This window comes from Zootoca vivipara, chromosome 13, assembly GCF_963506605.1.
Source record: "Zootoca vivipara chromosome 13, rZooViv1.1, whole genome shotgun sequence".
Taxonomy (NCBI): Eukaryota; Metazoa; Chordata; class Lepidosauria; order Squamata; family Lacertidae; genus Zootoca; species Zootoca vivipara.
This window is the reverse complement of record NC_083288.1, coordinates 16,113,005-16,133,837: the sequence shown is the minus strand read 5'-3', so window position 1 is coordinate 16,133,837 and position 20,833 is coordinate 16,113,005. Positions and strand designations below refer to the sequence as shown.

Here is a 20,833-nt window from a genome sequence, read left to right as displayed (position 1 = left end):
TCATTCTCTGCCCCCACCTTCAAGCTCGCAAAGGGGACACTTTTTCCTGTTCACTTACCTCATCGCCCGCTGCAATTCTGCCCAACCCTCCTGAAACTCTGGCCTTTTTTTGTCTCTGCTAACTACCCCTCACCCCAGGCAGTGGTTTCACTCATTTTCTGGCCCTGAGAGTCTCTGTAGCTGGGTAGGAGAGCTGGAAGGGGGGGGAGTTCACATCTGGCAGTTGATGCACCCCTTTGGTTTCAGATAAGACATGGATAGATGAGTCTAAAAAGCATGGGATACAAATTTTCACAACCCTCTAGTGGCTACAGTGTCTCATTTACCAGAAGCAACATGTACGCATTAAGGCAACGTGCACCTGGGCACCAAAATACAGTGGTGCCTCGACTTACGGATTTAATCCGATCCGAAGGCACCTTCGTAAGTCGGAAAATTCGTAAGTCGGAAAAAGCCATTGGAAATGCGATTTCCCATAGGAATGCATTGAAAACGGAAAAATTCCTAAGTCGAAGCAACCCTATCTAAAAATCCGTAAGTCGAAAAATCCCTATCTAAAACTGCCACGGTTTTTCCCCCGGATGTCGAGACATTCGTAAGCGTGCAGCCATTTACCCCCATTCGTAAGTCGAAAAATTCGGTTGTCGAGTCGTTCGTAAGTCGAGATACCACTGTAATTTGTTTCAGATTTCTGTGTCCTCAGTAAAATTTTGGAAAGTTGCTGAGGCTAAAGTTGGGGGGAGGGGTGATAGATTCTGGGCAGCTGTTGAATATCAACCAAAGATCTAAGCTAAGTGTGAGTATTTTCTGTCTCTTGCTCATCGTGCCTCTCTCTCCTCTCCCAAGAGCAAAGGATCATTACTCAACGGAGATCCCTTGTACCGCTCCAAACTTTCGCCAAACCCTTGGACGGACCTCTTCATCTGGGCTGTGTTGTTGAACCGCAGAGAGATGGCCATGTATTTCTGGGAAATGGTGTGTATGGTGACAATTATTAATATAGTTAACACTGAGGTCCAGCTCCAAAGGGCCTTCGGGCGGTTCACTCACTGCGAGAAGTGAAGCTACAGGGAATCAGGCAGAGGGCCTTATTGGTGGTGGCGCCTGCCCTGTGGAACGCCCTCCCATCTGATGTCAAGGAAATAAACAACTATCTGACTTTGAGAAGACATCTGAAGGCAGCCCTGTTTGGGGAAGTTTTTAATGTTTGGTGGAGCCGCCCAGAGTGGCTGGGGAAACACAGCCAGGTGGGCGGAGAATAATTAATAAATTATTATTATTATTATATTATGATTGTTATACAACCAGCTGGAAATGCAGGACAACCAGGCAGTGATTTTGCCACATCTGGATACGATGAGAGTATTTCCCCCTCCTAGCTCTCAGCTGCCTGCAGCTTTTTTGGAGGGTTGTTTCCTTGCCTCTGTCTCCACTGATAGCCACCCTTTCCTCTCGCCCTTAGGCACCCGATGCAGTGGCTGGGGCTTTGGCCGCAGCCCGGATTCTCCGAGAGCTTTCGCACCAGGAGCAGGAGGCCGAGGAAGAGGCAGCCATGAAGTACCTCGCCATGTGCTTTGAGAACTTGGCCATTGGTGTGGACATTATGGAGGCTGGGGTGGGGTGGGAAAGCAAGACCTGAGAGGAACAGGCAGGAAGGGAAGGCTAGCTGTTTGCAGTCAATGACTGCAAAGCAGCCTCAATTCTTTCCGGTTCAGACTCCGAGGAAACTTGGTTTTGACCCTTTAAAGCCCTTTACGGCCTAAGACCCTCGTATTTATGGGATAGTCCAGGCATCCCCAAACTGTGGCCCTCCAGATGTTTTGGCCTACAATTCCCATGATCACTAGCTAACAGGACCAGTGGTCAGGGATGATGGGAATTGTAGTCCAAAACATCTGGAGGGCCGGAGTTTGGGGATGCCTGGGGTAGTCTCTCCTGGTATGCCCCACGGAGGACCTTAAGATCCATAAATAGTAACACCTTAGAAGTCCTGGGCCTGAAGGAAATCAGACTAGCCTCAACTAGAACGGGCCTTCTCAACACTGGCTTCGACCTGGTGGAACTGGCTCCGACCTGGTGGAACGCTCTGTCTCCTGAGACCAGGGCCTTGTGGGACCTGATTTCTTTCCCCAGGGCCCGTAAGACAGAGCTGTTCCACCTGGCATTTGGCCTGGAGCCAACCTGATCCCCTCCACCATTTTTTCCTTTTCCTTTTCCTTCCGTATGAGGCTGCATTTTAATTTTAATGTATTTAATCTTGTTCTTAAGTTTTATTTTAATCAGTTGTTTTATACCGTATCTAGTGTTAGCTGCCTTGAGCCTTGGCCGGGGAGGGCGGGGTATAAATAAAATTTATTATTATTATTAATTTATTATTCTAAAGAGCGTTTAGGTCGCTCCTTGTTTGTTTCGAACCAAGGAACCCGTCGCCTTCCAGGTACTGATGAACTGCAGCTCCCACCATCCCTCGCCGTTTGCCATGCTTGCTGTGGCCGATGGGAGTTGTAGTTCAGCAACATCTGGCGACCCAAAGGCTGCCCACACTTGAACGTTGCCATTGGATAGCAGAGAGGATGGAGAAAGGCATTTTTGCACTGTCGCAAGAGTGATATAAGACCCAGGTGGCTTTGTGGGTTAAACCACTGAGCCTAGGGCTTGCTGATCAGAAGGTCGGCGGTTCGAATCCCCGCGACGGGGTGAGCTCCCGTTGCTCAGTCCCAGCTCCTGCCAACCTAGCAGTTCGAAAGCACGTCAAAATGCAAGTAGATAAATAGGAACCGCTACAGCGGGAAGGTAAACGGCGTTTCCGTGCGCTGCTCTGGTTCGCCAGAAGCGGCTTTGTCATGCTGGCCACATGACCTGGAAACTATACGCCGGCTCCCTCGGCCAATAATGTGAGATGAGCGTGCAACCCCAGTCGATCACGACTGGACCTAATGGTCAGGGGTCCCTTTACCCTTTACCTTTAGGAGTGATATGCCAGTGTTAAGTCTCCTGCACGGTTTGTGGGACGTGTTGGAAATTCCTTGACATTGTAAGTAAGCCTCTCCTCCTCCCTTTCTTCTCTCCCACCCCACCCCCCACCCCAACTCCAGGTGTATTTGGGGAATGTTACCGAAACGGGGAGCCCCGGGCCTACAAACTGCTGGTGCGCCGCTCCGAACTCTGGGGAGGAGCCACTGTCCTCCAGCTTGCTCACCAGGCTGACGCCCGCCTGTTTTTTGCGCATGATGGTGTGCAGGTATGGTTGTGTCCAGAACACTGGACCGCTGCAAGGATGCTTCTTGCTCAAGCGTCTGCTACAGAGCTGCTGATTCCTCTTTCCCTTTAAGAGTTTTGTGAAGCAGCTAACATTGAGCAGGATCAACAGCAACTCCTATAGTGCGGGAAGCTGTGTCGCGTCCTTACAAATGAAAGGGGAAAAAATTGAAAGGCACAAATACAGGATGGGTGACACCTGGCTTGAGAGCAGTACATGTGAAAAGGATCTAGGAATCTTGGCGGACCACAAACTTGACATGAGTCAGCAGTGTGGTGCAGCAGCTGAAAAAGCCAATGCAATTCTGGGCTGCATCAATAGGAGTATAGCATCTAGATCAAGGGAAGTAATAGTACCACTGTATTCTGCTCTGGTCAGACCTCACCTGGAGTACTGTGTCCAGTTCTGGGCACCACAGTTCAAGAAGGATACTGACAAGCTGGAACGTGTCCAGAGGAGGGCAACCAAAATGGTCAAAGGCCTGGAAACGATGCCTTATGAGGAACGGCTTAGGGAGCTGGGTATGTTTAGCCTGGAGAAGAGAAGGTTAAGGGGTGATATGATAGCCATGTTCAAATATATGAAAGGATGTCATATAGAGGAGGTTGTTTTCTGCTGCTCCAGAGAAGCGGACACAGAGCAATGGATTCAAACTACAAGAAAGAAGATTCCACCTAAACATTAGGAAGAACTTCCTGACAGTAAGAGCTGTTTGGCAGTGGAATTTGCTACCAAGGGATGTGGTGGAGTCTCCTCCTTTGGAGGTCTTTAAGCAGAGGCTTGACAGGCATAGGTCAAGAATGCTTTGATGGTGTTTCCTGCTCAGCAGGGGGTTGGACTGGATGGCCCTTGTGGTCTCTTCCAACTCTACGATTCTATGATTCAAATGTGGAAGGGGTATTTTGTGGCAGCTGCAGCTGTGCTAGTTCTGCCAATCGAAGCTGAGCGGGCATATGTGGGGTACGATGATCTCGTAGGTAAACTGGTCCCACGTTGTTAAGGCTTGGGAGGTTGAGGGGTCCCAACTCCTGCTAATTCTCTTCTGTGCTCTCCCCACAGTCCCTGCTCACCCAGAATTGGTGGGGAGAGATGGACCGAGGCACCGCTGTCTGGAAACTCCTCCTGACTTTCTTCTGCCCCCCTCTCATATTTACCGACCTCATCAAGTACAGGTGGGTGAGCCCTGTCTGAAACTAAAATTGTTGCCAAGAGACTGTTGTTGTTGTTGTTGTTGTTGCATGCCACCCCAATCTCCGAGCAGTGCGAGATTCTCGGGGTTCCAGGCTATTACTCAGGGCTCGGTTTCCTCTGGAATGAGGGACAGCAGAGACTGTGGTGTCTTTATGATATATGGTTTAAAGGTAAAGAGAAAGGGACCCCTGACCATTAGGTCCAGCCGCGGACGACTCTGGGGTTGTGGCGCTCATATCGCTTTATTGGCCGAGGGAGCCGCCATACAGCGTCCGGGTCATGTGGCCAGCATGACTAAGCCGCTTCTGGCGAACCAGAGCAGCGCACGGAAACGCCGTTTACCTTCTATTTATCTACCTGCATTTTGACATGCTTTCGAACTGCTAAGTTGGCAGGAGCAGGGACAGAGCAACGGGAGCTCACCCCGTTGTGGGGATCCAACTGCCGACCTTCTGATCGGCAAGCCCCAGGCTCAGTGGTTTAACCCACAGCGCCACCCGCGTCCTGATATATGGTTTATTTACACATATATACAACGTGAGCCTACGATGGAGGAGCTCACAGCATTAACACCCTAGAAGGCCTTGCTTCCCTGGGAGCCGTCAGGGCCATGCCTTGATGCTAACCATGCTTGCTCTGAACCTGAGCGTGGCTTCCTCTTTCGACAGAGCCATGGATGAGGACCTGTACCAAGCTGAGATGGACAGCCTTGACACGGACGTGAAAAGTACCATCGGAGACATGCTATCTGAGTAGGGGGAACGGTCATTCCTTGGGAAGGTGTGGGGAGGGGGGACCCTAACTTTCAGCACTGCTGCCACAAAGGAGCCTGGAGGCTGAATTCCTTGCATAACCTGCGGCCCTTCATATGCTCTTGGTATATAGGTTTCCTCAGGCCCTGCCAGCATCATCAGTGGTCAGGGATGTTGAGAGCGTTCCCCGCCTCTGATTTAGCGATATTCCAGGTCCCCTCTTTGAGTGTCCAGCATAGTCTGCCATAGCCAAAGGATTTCTCTGGGGCTTGGTGCATTTTAAAATTATTATTACTTTTTAGCACACACTGACCCGGGGCTTTTAAACACAGCTGCAGGCATGCCAGAAGCTTGGTTGGAATCAGGTCACTTTTATCTCTCCGTTCCTGAAGAAAGGCTCCGAAGGAGAGAGATTCCAGATTGGGGTGCAAGGCTGAATATATGAATTGGTTAGGTTAATCAGTTTGAAATATATTACAGTGGAACCTCGGTTTTCAAACGTAATCCGTTCCAGGAGTCCATTCGGCTTCCGAAACGTTCGAAAACCGAGGATCAAGGGGCTGGCTGCAAAGTCAATGGGTAAAAATGAAAAACACGCCTCGGAAGCAGTTTGAGGCGCGTTCAAAAATGGACGCATTCACTTCTGTGTTTTCGACGTTCGGCTTCCAAATCATTCGGCAGCCGAGATGTTCAAAAACCGAGGTTTGACTGTACCCAGCTTGCTGAATTAGGCAATGTGGATGTTGTGTGTGTGTGTGTGTGTGTGTGTGTGTGCGTGCGTGCGTGTGCACGCGCGCATATGTGAGCATGTGTAAAACAGGTACTCATAAAAATTGCAGGTGGGAAACACCACTTTAAGAGGCCTTCTCCCGTTTCACAAGCAAAGGAAGGAATCACATCTGAACCCTACATTTAAAGCACTCCTATACCAACGTTAACTGCCATGGCTTTCCTCAAAGAATCCTGCGAATTGTAGTTTGTTATGGGTGCTAATTGGAGACCGCCCACAGGACTATAGTTCCCAGCGCAGTCTTTTTTTGGGGGGCGGGGGCTGCCATGACTGTTAAAAGTAGCATAAGACCACTTTAAATTATTCTGGGACATATATGCACATAATTAAAGCTTTTCTTTTAATTGCTTCTCATTTAAGGATTAGTGGCTAGGGGAAACCCAGCCAGATGGGCGGGATATAATATAAATAATAAAATTATTATCACCATTAGTATCATGAAGCCCGTTAAAATAACGGGTGGCGACAGGGCGCGCCAATCCCGGTTCCGCCTGAGGAGGCTGGAGGGATGGCGAGTGGGGCCGAGCGGGGACACACCGGCTGAGGCGGCAGTGGGCTGAGGAGGGCGGCCCGGGCCGAGGCAGCGGGCGTGGAGCTGAGGGGGCCGCCGGGGAGGTCAGTGGTGAGGAGCGGGGTGTCGCCATAGCCTCCGCCGCGTGAGGGTGAGGCGTGCCCGTGAGGAGCCACGAGGGGCGGCCGGAGCTGCCGGGAGGTGGGAGGAGGGGGTCCCGCCATTGTCCCACCCAGAGGGGTCGCGCTCCTGCTGCTGCTGGAGGAGGAGGAGGAAGGAGCCCGGAGCTTCAGTAGTAGTCTGTGGGATTGCTCAGTAGCGCAATCCCACAGACACAGGGACTGGATGCAGAGACACTTGGACTTTATTATATAGGATTAGCAGGAGTAATAGTAATAGTAGTTTTTATCCATCTGCAAGCTTAATCTATAGATGAATTGATTAGTTGACCAGAACCCATGTGGCGAATACCTCTACAGTCAAACTTTGGTCCCCAAACGGCTTAGTTGCCGAACAAATCGGCTCCTGAACGCCACACAAGCCCGAATGTAAGTGTTCCAGTTTGCAAATGTTTTTCAGAAGCCGAATGTCCGACGCAGCTTCCGCTTGAGTGCAGGAAGCTCCTGCAGCCAATCGGAAGCCATGCCTTGGTTTTTGAACTGTTTTGGGAGTCGGACGGACTCCCAGAACGGATTAAGTTTGAGAACCACTTAGATTTGGGTGGCAGCCCTAATTCTATTTTATCCTACTCATTACCTCCTCTCATCCTTTCCACTCCTTGCCCTCTCCTAGCAACCCAGACCCTCCCTTCCCTCTTTCCACTCGCCCGACTTGGCTACGACGGTGGCGTCAGTTCTGGGTAGCTCCCGTGACGGCCTTCCTGGGCAACGTCGTGATGTACCTACTCTTCCTCTTCCTCTTCTCCTACGTCTTGCTTCTGGATTTCGACCCCCCGCCTCCCAAGGGCCCTTCCGGCACAGAGATCGCTTTGTACATCTGGGTCTTCACGCTGGTCTGCGAGGAGGTGCGCCAAGGCTGTTTTGTGGGCTCCCTCCCCCTGCCGCTCAGGGTACGGCGGTACTTCCAGGACACTTGGAACCAGCTCGACATCACGGCTCTGCTGCTTTTCATGCTGGGGCTCGTCTGCAGGTCAGAGGAATTTCTGCACTAGGCAGAAATTATTATATATACATATAATTTTTAAATTAAATTTTCTAATTTACATTTCAAAATACAGTCTTACCTTGGTTAATGAATGCCTTGCGAGTCAAACGTTTTGGCTCCTGAATGCCACAAACCCGGAAGTGAATGTTCCGGTTTGCAAATGTTCTTTTGGAACCCAATGTCTGGCGCAGCTTCCGTGCCTTCCTATTGGCTGCAGGAGCTTCCTGCAGCCAATCAGACACCGCACCTTGGTTACCGAACATTTTGGAAGTCAAACAGACTTCCGGAACGGCTTCCATTTGGCTTCCAAGGTATTCATTTAAACAACCTTAAATCAATGACTTCCCTTCTTTTCTTTCTGTGGTTCATTTTGCATGCCATACATCCCTGCATATTTTACATGAACTAAACCATTCAGTAATCTATTGTTACATCCATCGAAACTTATTTACACTGTTGAATTAATCTTAATGCTACCAGTGTTTTTAAATGAACACAATTTTCACCCATATATTCAGTAAACATTCTCCAGTCTTCTTTAAACGTACATTCTTCTTTTTTCTCTTATTCTATATGTTAAATCTGTAAGCTGTGTGTATTCCATCAGTTTAAGTTGTCATTCTTCTTCAGTTGGGACCTCGCTTGTTTTCCACTTTGGGGCTAACGAAACACAGGGCGCAGTAGTAACATACATAAATAGTCTGTTTTAACACTGGGAATTCCCCTCTGAATTACCGCATTTTTCACTCCAAAAGGCTCACTTTTCCCCTTCCATAAAGGAAGGGAAAATGCCTGTGCATCTTATGGAGTAAAGGCCCGCTCACAAGAGCAGGCATAGGAGCTGCGATTGGGAGAGGTGCCTGGGTAGGCCGGGCCGTCCTCTTATATACCTGCTGGGATTGACAAGGCATCTGACCCTCACCTGAATCTCATAGCTCTCCTGTAGCTGCCTCTGATTAGTTATAATTTAACTCTTGGGGGAAATACCGCATTTTTGGACCATAACACGCACCTAATTTTTAGAGGGGGAAAAGGGGAAAGCCCCATTTTTGGGGGGATCAGCTCACAGTTGTGCAGCTTATTTTGCAAAGAGGGAAAGCTCAATTTTTTTGAGGAGCAGCTCAAAGTTGTGCAGCTTCTTTTGCAAATGGGAAAAGCCCCATTTTGGGGGGGATCAGCTCACAGTTGTGCAGCTTTTTTTGCAAATGGGGGAAAGCTTCAATTTTGGGGATCAGCTCAAAGTTGTTGAGCTTACTTTGCAAAGGGAAAAATCCTGTTTTATGGGGTTCAATTCACAGTTCTGCAGCTTCTTTAGGAAAGGAAAGGGAGCCATTTCTACAGTTTCCAGACAGATAATCTAATCAGCCAGTCACATGTGCTGGGGAAACAAACAGCCTCCCTCTGCAGAACATTCAACAATGGAGGGCGGGGCAAGGGGGCAGGCCGGGAAGGGAGCTAGCATCCCTTATCTCCCTCCCCGATCTCTTGCAATCAGCTGTTGAGCGGTTTCCTTTAAACACCCTCTTTCCCTCTTGTTAGCCTTTAGCTCCAGGGACCATACATTTGCTCCATAACACGCACAAACATTTCCTCTTACTTTTTAGGAGGACACAAGTGCGTGTTATGGAGCGAAAAATACGGCAATTAGCATCACATGTCATTTGCAATGTGCATGGAAGTTGCCGAACCAATTAACCAACTAGAAGGATTACGGTTAATAGCACCAATTTTCCTATAACTTGATATTGCTGGATAGTTTTGATGAACTGCAAAAGCATTTTTAGTTTGCTTTCTGTTGCCACCCTGGAACTGGGTTATAGCTGACCGAAAGTCCAGAGGCAGCATTTTTATCAATTTACAATGGAGTGGAAGGTTCGCAGGCTAGGAAGGACTTGCTCACAAATTTATTGACAGCTGCACGAATTATGATAGCTAGGAAGAGGAAGGGGGCAAGCAGCATCTAAAATGGATGAATGGTATAAAGAGGCATGGGATATGGCTATTAATGATAAATGAACATGTGCCATTAAGGTAAGATGGGGAATATGCAGGAGAAATTAATTTGAGGAGATATGGAGGGTGTTTGTAGAATTTGTACTGTTAAAATTGAAAGGGAGCCAAACCATCGCAAGAGGTGTTGAAATTTTAGGAAGTTGGATAGTTACAATGGAATGGTCTTGGTGATGGGGTGCACATTTTGATTCTTATTTTTTGTATGATTATTACTTTGTCAAAATAAAATAATAATAACAACCGTGAAAAACCCTTAAAAAAAACCCAAACATACAGTATTTAAAGCAATATAAAAACTTTACAAAGTAGACGCTCACCGTGAAGACCCGTTTATCCAGCCAAAAAAGCCTGTCAGAACAATAATATTTTCAGTTGTTTCTAGAAAGGGCAGATAGTGTTGTTTTTCCCTTTTGAAATTTTGTGGCCCCCCCCAAAAAAATGCACCTGGGGCAACTTCCGCTGTGATTCTACCACAGGGAATTGTGAGGTTGGGAATTGACTGGCTCTTGAGAAGGGAAAAGGGATTGTTTGTCTGCAAGGAAGGAAACATTCTTTTCATCGGTTTCTTAACCCACTGTACACCTCTCAGGCTGTTTCCAAAGTCATATGAATCTGGACGCACCATTCTCTGCCTGGACTTCATGGTATTCACCCTTCGTCTCATCCACATCTTTGCTGTAAACAAGCAGCTGGGGCCCAAGATGATCATCGTTGGCAAGATGGTGAGCAGATGCACCTGCGATTTGGGTGGGATGTTGCAAACAGCAGGCCTTTCGAGTGCGCAAGAGCAGCTGCCCCAGTTTGGGATATTGGGATCAGTGCTAAATTTACGTATAAGCTAAACAAGCTATAGCTTAGGGCAGGGGTTCCCAAACTAAGGCCCGGGGGCCGTATGCGGCCCAATCGCCTCCTAAATCCGGCCCACGGAAGGTCCGGGAATCAGCATATTTTTACATGAGTGGAATGTGTCCTTTTATTTAAAATGTATCTCTGGGTTATTTGTGGGGCCTGCCTGGTGTTTTTACATGAGTAGGGTGTGCCCTTTTATTTAAAATGCATCTCTAGGTTATTTGTGGGGCAAAGGAATTCGTTCATATTTTTTTCAAAACATAGTTCGGCCCCCCACAAGGTCTGAGGGACAGTGGACTGGCCCCCTGCTGAAAATGTTTGCTGACCCCTGGCTTAGGGCCCCACTCTCTTGGGGGCCCCCAAAAAATTAAAGGAAAAAACCCCCCTGGATGTACATTTCCAAAATATAAGATAAACAACAAATAAAATAAACCTACCTACAGCAACAGTGTTTTGTGTTGTGTAGACTGCTATTTGTTATGTGCAAATGGTTTTACATACCTATTGAATCGAGTTAGCAGATTTTATTTTAGAAAAACAAGCTCCTCTTTTCTTTCATCTCTTCTGTCGAAAGGGTGATTTTTGCTCTCTCCTTCGTCTCTCTTTAGATGAAGGATGTCTTCCTCTTCCTGTTCTTCCTTGCGGTGTGGCTTGTGGCCTATGGGGTCACCACTGAGGGGCTGCTGCTCCCCCACGACCGACGTCTCCCCTGGATCTTCCGCCGTGTCTTCTACCGTCCTTACTTGCAAATCTTTGGGCAGATCCCACTGGATGAGATTGACGGTGGGTGTCCTACGGGGCTCTGGCTTCCATTCTAGACTGGCACCCCACCTTTGCCGACTCGGAAGGGATAGGGAGGAACACAGGAGGGCGCAACCAAAATAATCAAGGAGTCGGAGAGCTTTCCCCTATGAATGCCGAGGCTTTGGGCTCATCCAGATTCACTTTTCATTCCGTGCTTTCTAGGCACACGTCCAACCTCTGTACCCAAGAGCTTTTTCCTCATTTGCCCCTCTGATTTCTCCAAGAAAAGCTGCTCTTTAAAGCTAAATCGGAACAGCAGTTTGGGTCTCCTGCACCTTGCCATTTGCTCTGATTCAGCTGCAAAGAGTAGGCGTTTGCCGGGAAAGCACAGGCTGCACAGAAAAAAAGAGTGCTTGGACAATGAGCCCTCCCCACACTATGCCCCTGCTTTTAGGGGCTCCAGGGAGCTGTACTCTCAGGAAATCCCACCTCATTCTCCCCTTCCATCTCCAGCTTCCCTCTTCAGAGCGTCAAACTGCACTTACGATCCCTTGGCCATCTATATGGAAAACGCGGAGCCTTGCACCAACACCTATGCCAATTGGCTGGTGCTCATTCTCCTCGTGATCTTCCTGCTGGTAGCCAATATTCTGCTTCTCAACTTGCTCATCGCTATGTTCAGGTACCTACCGCGGTCGTCGGCACCTGCCGTGAATCGGTGCGCACAGAGCGAGCGGACGAGGCTCAAAAGCGAAGGCGCGCCAATATGAAATAGGCATAAGCGGGCGGACATTGGGGGAATGCCTGTATACCAAGTCAGACCAGTAGTCTCCTCTACTGGATTTCAGGGCGTGGGAAGCTGAGGTTTGCCTGTTTGTGGCTTACCATTTCACCTATGATATTTCTATCCCTCCTGCAACCCGCCCCCCCTCAACAACAGCTACACGTTCTCCAAAGTGCAAGGCAACAGCGACATTTATTGGAAATCCCAGCGCTACAACCTGATCCTGGAGTATCACAGCCGCCCTGCCCTGGCCCCGCCGTTCATCCTGATCAGCCACCTGCACCTCTTCTTCAAGCGACACGTCCGTAAAGTGCAGTCGGCAAAGGGGAAACACTTCTGTGAGTGCTGGGATGGGAGGCAGGAGAATGGGGAAGGTAGAAGGGACACTCTTGTCCAGAATCCAAGAGGGCACAGCTGCCCTTTCCTTTCTTCCCACTCTCACACCTTCTGGTGTGTGTTTTTTGCACTCCCACAAAAACCACACCACGTTCATCATGCCGCTGGCTAAAAAGCCTCAGCTGCTTAAACTTATTATTATTATTACTAGTCTCATTCAGCCCATTAAGAAAACAGGCGCTAGAGGTGCGACGGGGCTGCGGCCTTCCCTCCTTTTCTGCGCTCGGCCGCGGGGCGCGCCGGGAACGCAATTAAACAAAGCGCTCTCCCATCGTGTCCCGCGGCCAAGCGCAGAGAGGGAGGGAAGGCAGCGGCCCCGCCGCTCCTCCGACGGGCCAGGTAGGGTTGGCAGGGGGCAGGGGCGGCGGCCCAAGATGGCAGCATCGGGCTCCGGGGCCGCAGCCCACGGCAGCAGTGGAAGCCGGACTGGGCTCCCGCCGTCGCGGCCCCGGAGCCCGATGCCACCATCTTGGGCCGCCGCTGCAGGGGGGCGGGAGGCAGAGGGTTGAGGGGGGAGAGAACGCGCATGTGTGTACGTCCCGCCTCTTCGTCCAGTCCCTGTGTCCGTGGGGCACATGCGCATTACCGCGGACACAGGGACTGGACGCAGAGACACCGGGACTTTATTATATAGGATTATTATTATTATTATTATTATTATTAAGTTTGTATACCGCCCTATACCCGTAGATCTCAGGGCAGTCCACAACATAAAATTACAATAAATCGTACCTTGGTTCTCAGACAGCTTCGTACTCGTACGTTTTGGCTCTCGAACGCCACAAACCCGGAAGTAAGTGATTCAATTTGCAACAATTTTTCAGGAAGCCAAACATCCAACGCAGCTTCCGATTGAGTGCAGGAAGCTCTTGCAGCGAATTGGAAGCTGTGCCCTGGTTTTCAAACGGTTTTGGTTTTAATAATCACAGTGAGGGAAGAAAGAACACGTCTCCTAGAATGGTGGTGCTCCCAATTAAGAGTTACTCACCCAAACCTCCGCCCCTATTAATCTAGGTCACTAGGTCTTGTAACCTGAGCTTGTACTCTCTGCGCTTTCTGTTTTAACACTTTCTGAGCTCTCCGTGTTCTTGGAGAAGGGGGTTGAATGCTGTCCAGAGACTGTGAATCTGTTAACTCTCTCTCTCCCAGTGTTTCTTCGCCTAGCTGTTCCCCATCCAGTATTTCCCAGCTTCTGCCTTCTGAACTATGCCCCTTTGCAAACCACTGCTCCAAATCTATACTGTCCTCCTGTTCCTGGGAAGATTCAGGAGCAGGGGGAGGGGGTGGCTTCCACCATTCTTCCTCAGTGCAGCCCTCCTCAGCACAGTCCCTGACACTCCTGCATTTGAAGCAGTAACTGGTTGCTGGATAGCCAGACTCCCTGTTCACTCCCCTGGCTCTTGGGCTAAGTCATTTATGAATGCTGACAAGTACCAGTCGTCCCAATACACAGCTTTCTCACCCAGGTCTCCCCGCTTCTCCTCTTGTTTTTCCAATTATCTTTTGGGCAGTGCTGGATCTCTCCGACACCCAAGACGAACGGCTGCTCACGTGGGAGTCGGTGCAGAAAGAAAACTACTTGGTTGCTCAGGCCCGGCAGAAACGCGATTGTGACACGGAGAGGCTCCGGCGAACCTCCCAAAAGTAAGGCTTGTGGGGAGTGGAGGCAAGGAAGAAATGTGGGAGGGAACTGAAGAGAAAGGGTTGGGATGGAGGGGTAACGTACCAGGGAATGCCGTAAGTCTGCTTGGGAAGGAGTTAGTTACACACAGCGCTATTTTTCTAGGAAAAGAGGTGCCATAGGTCACCATGAACACCTCCCTCGTTCTCTTAGAACGGCAATGGTGCCCATCTGAGATGTGCCGGAACCGAGTTCCAGTGAGTTCTCACTCAAATAAAGCCCTGGTTACACGTTCAGTTCGCCCATAGCTGCCAAGTCTCCTGTTTTCCCCGGGAAAACCCCTTTTTTACTTACCTTTTCCTGGTGGTCCCCCGTATCACTTCATCTCCCGTTTTTCTCCATTATTTTCTCCTGCCGGCGGCCATTTTTTTTCTTTCTGATTTGCCCTTCTATGGGCACCAAAAATGGCCGCCGCCAGCTTCAAAAGTCGCATGTACGCATGTCCGGAAGTGCATAGACGTGACTTCCGGTGTTGGCGGCGGCCATTTTGGTGCCCATAGATGGGCGGAGCGACACTGGAAGTTGCGTCGGCACACTTTCTGACATGCGTACAAACGACTTTTGAAGCCGGCGGTGGCCATTTTGGGTGCCCATAGAAGGGCAAAGCAACACCGGAAGTTACATCGACGCAACTTCCGGTGTCAAATGGCTGCCGGTCCCGGATTCTGCAGTCCGGAACTTGGAAGGTAAGAGTTCGCCACAGTGTTCAAGGACTGTTCATAGAATCATAGGAGTGTTGGAAGGGACCCTGGGGGTCATCTAGTTCAGCCCACCCCCTACCCCCACTATTTTTCTTCCACACTTATGTGTGGTTGAATCTGTCGGTTTTGTTTTCTCTTAGTTTTTCGTTTTTCCAATCTTAAATTCAGTATGCATCGGTTTGTGGATTTTTTTAAGTCCTCATGAAAATTCGTTGGTCCACATTTCTCCTAATACAAGCCTTTTTTAATGCAATTTTTCCTAAGGCATGTTTGTATTTTACTTTCACTATTACAAGCATTTTAAGGCACGGTTCCCCACGGTGTGTACACACACACTACACATTTTTGTGCATATTATTTGGTTGAAGAACTGCACTGCAAAATTCAGAGAAGGGTGGATTTTGAAAGATTTTAGTTCATGAATTGTTGTACCGTGTTTCTCATATTATAAGACATGTCTTATATTTATTTTTTCCTCAAAAAAACACACTATGGCTTATTTTCAAGGGATGTCTTATTTTTTCCTCCTCCTCCTGCCGCAGCCGGCATTGCTACTGCGCCTATCACTATGTCTTATTTTCGGGGTATGGCTTATATTCCTTGAATGCTTAAAAATCCTGCTATGGCTTATTTTATGGGTATGTCTTAAAATATGAGAAACAGGGTAGGAATCATGAAGTGGATAAGTTTGCATTTAAGATATGAAGCGAAACCAAATTTCTCCTCCAACCCTGTTTTTCAATGTCTTCCAGAATTGCAGCGACACTATATATTCAAAGCACCTGACTTTCCCCCAAAGAATCCTGGGAAATATAGCTTCTTACAAGAGCTGGGCATTGTAGCTCTGTGAGGGAATAAAGTACAGTTCCCAGGGTACTTGGGGAGAAGTCAGAGGTTTTAAATATATGTTAGTCAGGTAATTAAAATACCCTCATTGCTTACCTTTGACATATTGGCACACATAGACCTGCTCCCACATGTCTGCTGAAAAAGAAGGCTCTAGTACAGGTACTCCCAAACTTCGGCCCTCCAGATGTTTTGGACTACAATTCCCATCTTCCCCAACCACTAGTCCTGTTAGCTAGGGATCATAGGAGTTGTAGGCCAAAACATCTGCAGGGCCGCAGTTTGGGGATGCCTGCTCTAGTACAACTCCTAAGATATACTTTATTATTTATTATTATTGTGTATAAAATTTATTTATCATTGTGTATTAAATTTATATACCACAATTCTATGATTCTATGCTTGTTTAATTAGCCAAAGGCCTGCGTGAAGAGGAATGTTTATGCCTGGTGCCTAAATATATGTAACGAAGGCAACAGGCAGGCCTCCCTGGGAAGAGCATTTGCAAATGGGGAGCTCCCACAGAAAAGACCCTGTTCTCATGTTGCCACCCTTGGGACCTTTCGCAATGGTGGGCACACAAAGAAGAGCCTCTGATGAAGACTGCAGGGTCCAGAAGGAACTCAGAAATAACTCTCCCTGTCTTCTGGTGGAAAGGGGTTCCCACCAATACCTCCACTCCATTCATTCCGAACATGCAGCTTTTTGCATGGATATTGAAGAGTTTTCATTATGACTTTTTGGAGAGATTATCCAATGCACTTTGGGCATTATTGTGCTGGCAAAGAGACGAGCACGGGAATTGGATCTAGGCAGCGGTCAGAGGAGGTGGGAGAGAGGTGGTTAGAGAGGCTCCAGGTGGGCAGGCGAAAACACCCATCTTGTAACTCACTCCCTCCTCTAACCCTGCAGGGTGGATCAAGCTTTGAAGCAGCTTTCGGAGATCAAGGAATCGGACCGGCGCTTAAGGACCCTCGAGACACAGGTATGAAGAGTGGAGCTGAAAGGTGTCAGGCTTCAGGGAATCGGCTTCCTACCCCGTGGCTGTAGATAAGCAGAAAAAGGGAAAGGGAGTCTTCTTACCAGTTAGAAACTTTAATAATGACAGCGAGAGAACAAAGAACACATCCCCTAGAAATGGCGGGGCTCCCAGTTAAGGAATCCACCCCTTGCTGTCCCTATTAATGTATGTCACTCCTACGTCCTGTAATCTGACCTTGTACCCTCTGTGCTTCCTGTTCTGACACTTTCTGAGCTTTCTGTGACTTTGGAGATGTTGTGTGTGTGTGTGTGTGTGTGTGTGTGTGTGTGTGTGTGTGAATGAATGTGTGAATATTGTCCTGAGACTGTGACTCTGTTAGCCCTCTCTCTCCCAGTGTTTCTTCTTCTCCTAGCTGCTCCCCATCCATTATTTCCCAGCTTCTGCCTTCTGAACCATGCCCCTCTGCAAACCACTGTTCCAAATCTATACTGTCCTTCCTGCTCCTGGGAAGATTCAGGATCCGGAGCAGGAGCAAGGGGAGGGAGAGGCTCCCACCATTCTTCCTCAGTGCAGCCCTCCTCAGCACAGTCCCTGACAGGAGGAAGGAAATGGGAAGCCACTGGGAGATGATGAGGCGCACAGCCGTTCCAAATGGGAGTAGCCAAAAGATGGGGAGTTGAGGCAAAGGGAGGGAGGAGATTGGGCGTGTCTGTATTTGTGTTGAGGGGCTAAGACGGCAGCTTTCCGATTTGTCCCATCCCCTGTGACATCATCTTCCCACCATTTCTCCACTTGCTTCCACTAGATGGAGTACTGCACCAATGCCCTGTCGTGGATGGTGGATGTCTTGGCCCAGAGTGACATTGCGAAAGGGAGGCAGGCTCCTCCTACTCAGAAAAAGGGTAAGTATGCAATGATCCTGCTGGTACACTAAAGCCCGATTCTATCTCTATAGGTGGGAGGGTGGCTGGGGCTGTAGAGGGAAAGTAATTTGGGCTTTAGTGCTGGATAACTCCTCCAAAGCTCTTAGTAGGCATTCTGTTCTCGCTTATACTTAAATGGCTTCCACATCGTCTGAACCCTTTCCTTTTCCTTTTCCCTTCTCAGCCAAGTTACCACCCTTAAAACAGATGTGCATGTTTTTTCTACCCTGTGGGGGGAAATACTCTGGGAAGGTTCTGCATATTTCAGTAAACTTTCAGTGTGGTTTAGATTCAGTTGGGGGAAAGTAGACTTGTGCTTGGTGCCTATTGGCTAGCACTCGTGTCCTTACGAACACATCTCTCCACTACCACCACCACCCCAGCTGCCGTGGAGTTTTGTGGCTGGTTTAAAATGCTCTTAATACTTTTTGTTGCAAGTGGAAGGATAACTACACATATGCATAGAAGCATCTCTCTCTCTTTTAAATATGGACAGTCTTGGAGGGTTAAGACTTTCTATGCCAAAGTCCAAAGCAGACACTTTGCCCAGCAGACGCAGAAAGCAACTGCTGCTTAAATATATATTTGTATCCACACTGTGTGCACTCAGTCAGCAGTTGCTGTGCCCTGGAAGCACATCAACTACGTTCTAGTCAGACTATTCAGAAGTGAGCTCAGGGAAGAAGCCTGTCGTCGTTTAGTCGTGTCCGACTCTTCATGACCCCATGGACCATAGCACGCCAGGCACTCCTGTCTTCCACTGTCTCCCGCAGTTTGGTCAAACTCATGTTCATAGCTTCGAGAACACTGTCCAACCATCTCGTCCTCTGTCGTCCCCTTCTCCTAGTGCCCTCAATCTTTCCCAACATCAGGGTCTTTTCCAGGGAGTATTCTCTTCTCATGAGGTGGCCAAAGTATTGGAGCCTCAGCTTCACGATCTGTCCTTCCAGTGAGCACTCAGGGCTGATTTCCTTCAGAATGGATAGGTTTGATCTTCTTGCAGTCCATGGGGCTCTCAAGAGTCTCCTCCAGCACCATAATTCAAAAGCATCAATTCTTCGGCGATCAGCCTTCTTTATGGTCCAGCTCTCACTTCCATACATCACTACGAAAAAGCCTAGTCCTGCTGTTTTGCAGCAAAATCCAGTTGTGCACAGCACTGATTGCCTGGCGGCTGTGATGTCACAGTCCCACCCATCCTTCCATCCCTTGAGTGGTGTTACAACATTTTAGGACTTGTTTGTGCATTTATTTATTTTTAGATGCACCAAGGTGAACATGTCTGATGCTTTAAAAAGCAAAACAGAACAGCTTGCCGGACGGTGGCAAGACTTAATAATGGAATCAGTGTTTAAACCACTATCTGCCATTTGAAACTGAAGATAGCTGGGAGCTATTCTAACCGTGCAGCCGGGGTGGTGGGTGGTGGGGTGGAAAACTGCAGCCATCACAATTAGAAATTCACATGCTGCTTTCTTTCCTTGCAGCTCCGTAGCGCGGGCTTTGCGGAACCTCCAAGAAGAATCAGCTCTTTTTCCTGAAGAGAGGTGAATTGCTCTGACACTTGCCACTCACAGAACTCCAAGCATATTTGTGAAGTGGGGTGAACCTTGGTTACCAGAGGGTTTGCTACAGATGATGGGGAAGCTTGGAATTTCCCAATGTCCCGGGCAGTTTACCTGTCAACGTTTACAGTGGAATAGAAGACAGCCCAGAACCAATACCCACTTTCACTTGAAAACATTGCTATAGACTATCTACACACCCGTAATCTCTCAGACATGCTAAGGTTCTTGAATCGAAATTCTTGTTTCTGTTGAACCATTCAGGACTTCTGCCACTCAGGTTAAAGAACTTAACTAGGAGACTGTGGAGAGAGAGAGAGAGAAATGGTTCAAATTTCAAGTTGGCCATGAACTTGGCCCATTTCAGTCTTCAATTTCTATTTCTGCAAATGGGGGAAAGAATGACCTACCTCGCAGGGTTGCTGTGAGAATGAATGTGACATGGACAGTAAAACGAAACCTCTGCAAGATGGAAGTGCAATAGAATGGATTATAATTATATTTTACATGCAGGCCAGAACATCAATCAGCTGATGACTCCTTTTGTTAGATTTTTTTTAAATGACATGTTCTTTATCCTTGTGTGCAATTAACAAGGGTGGGTAGGGCAATTGGATTGTTGTTTTCATTATTAAAAGATAAAATAAAATACGGTACTTGCATTATGCTTGCATTAAGACAAGCTCCCTTTCAGAGAGAATGTTTATGGCAACGTGTCCTTCAGATTAAAGGAAAAGAATGTTTTCTTGTATGTTTTGATTTGTGAATGGCCTTCCTTCATTGAACGAAAACTGTTAATGGAGGAAGGGTATTTACACATTAAGAGACCCTAAACATGAACCAAATCCCCGCCCCCCCCCATCAAAAATGCAGCTTTCATTGTCCAAGAATTACTACCTTTTCTAGTGCTGCTAGAGAAGTATTACGCAGTGGTGTTTGATTGTTCTCAGGACTGCAGCAAATGGCAGAAGGAAACTGCTGTGCTCTTTCATAGATTTTGATATTTTGTAATAGATTTAAATGCATTTGATAATAATAATAATAGTGTTAATAAAACATGTTCTAGAAGCCTACGGTATGTTACAACTAGAGTTCTTGACAATCATCATGGTAAACTTCCCTGAAGCCTAAAAAGAAATGGCTTTAGCTTTCCCGAACATGGGGCAAAATCAGAGAAAAAAATAAAGTCTTCTTCTACCATCAGAATTATCAATTTGTGAACCACACCCTCCTCTGCTGTTAGAGACTGCTGGTGTCTCTTTGCACCCTGTCATATGCTCTAGTAATCTGTCGTTTTTCTTTTGTTAAAGAAAAATATGTCTGATCTACTGTAGGCAGCCTTAGGCGCCATATGTACTTCATGTTGGGTGCATGTTTACACTGTGTGCCCTAGAAACAAGATTCACTCACCCACTCAAGAAGATTTCACTTCCAGAAATGCTGGAAAGGGAATTAAATCCTGAAGTATTACAATACTAGCACATTGGAGACTGTGTGTACTGAGCCATGCATTTTAAAGCACATGACTCCCCTCCCTCTCCCCCAAACCATGACATGCTGGTAATCACATCACTAGGGAAATTATATGGAAATACACTTTGGAAATGACTTTTGGAGGGTCCATGAACCTGAAAGGGAACTTTACACTATGGCTGGCCCCACCATTAGGCAGAGTGAAGCAG

General features: G+C 48.0%; 1 protein-coding gene across 1 annotated transcript in view; it reads left to right on the top strand.

The window, feature by feature from the left end:
* TRPM4 (transient receptor potential cation channel subfamily M member 4) overlaps positions 1-20,524 on the top strand; it is a 46,118-nt gene extending 25,594 nt beyond the window's left edge. Inside the window, exons 12-25 of the mRNA XM_035134745.2 lie at positions 847-975; positions 1,463-1,592; positions 3,096-3,241; positions 4,319-4,431; positions 5,119-5,202; positions 7,296-7,652; positions 10,270-10,402; positions 11,138-11,312; positions 11,787-11,955; positions 12,214-12,395; positions 13,965-14,097; positions 16,594-16,666; positions 17,469-17,565; positions 19,074-20,524. Of these exons, the coding sequence (XP_034990636.2) occupies positions 847-975; positions 1,463-1,592; positions 3,096-3,241; positions 4,319-4,431; positions 5,119-5,202; positions 7,296-7,652; positions 10,270-10,402; positions 11,138-11,312; positions 11,787-11,955; positions 12,214-12,395; positions 13,965-14,097; positions 16,594-16,666; positions 17,469-17,565; positions 19,074-19,081 (1,929 nt within the window). The 3' untranslated portion in view covers positions 19,082-20,524. The remainder of the gene's footprint in view (positions 1-846; positions 976-1,462; positions 1,593-3,095; positions 3,242-4,318; positions 4,432-5,118; positions 5,203-7,295; positions 7,653-10,269; positions 10,403-11,137; positions 11,313-11,786; positions 11,956-12,213; positions 12,396-13,964; positions 14,098-16,593; positions 16,667-17,468; positions 17,566-19,073) is intronic.
* The last annotated feature ends 309 nt before the right edge of the window (positions 20,525-20,833 follow it).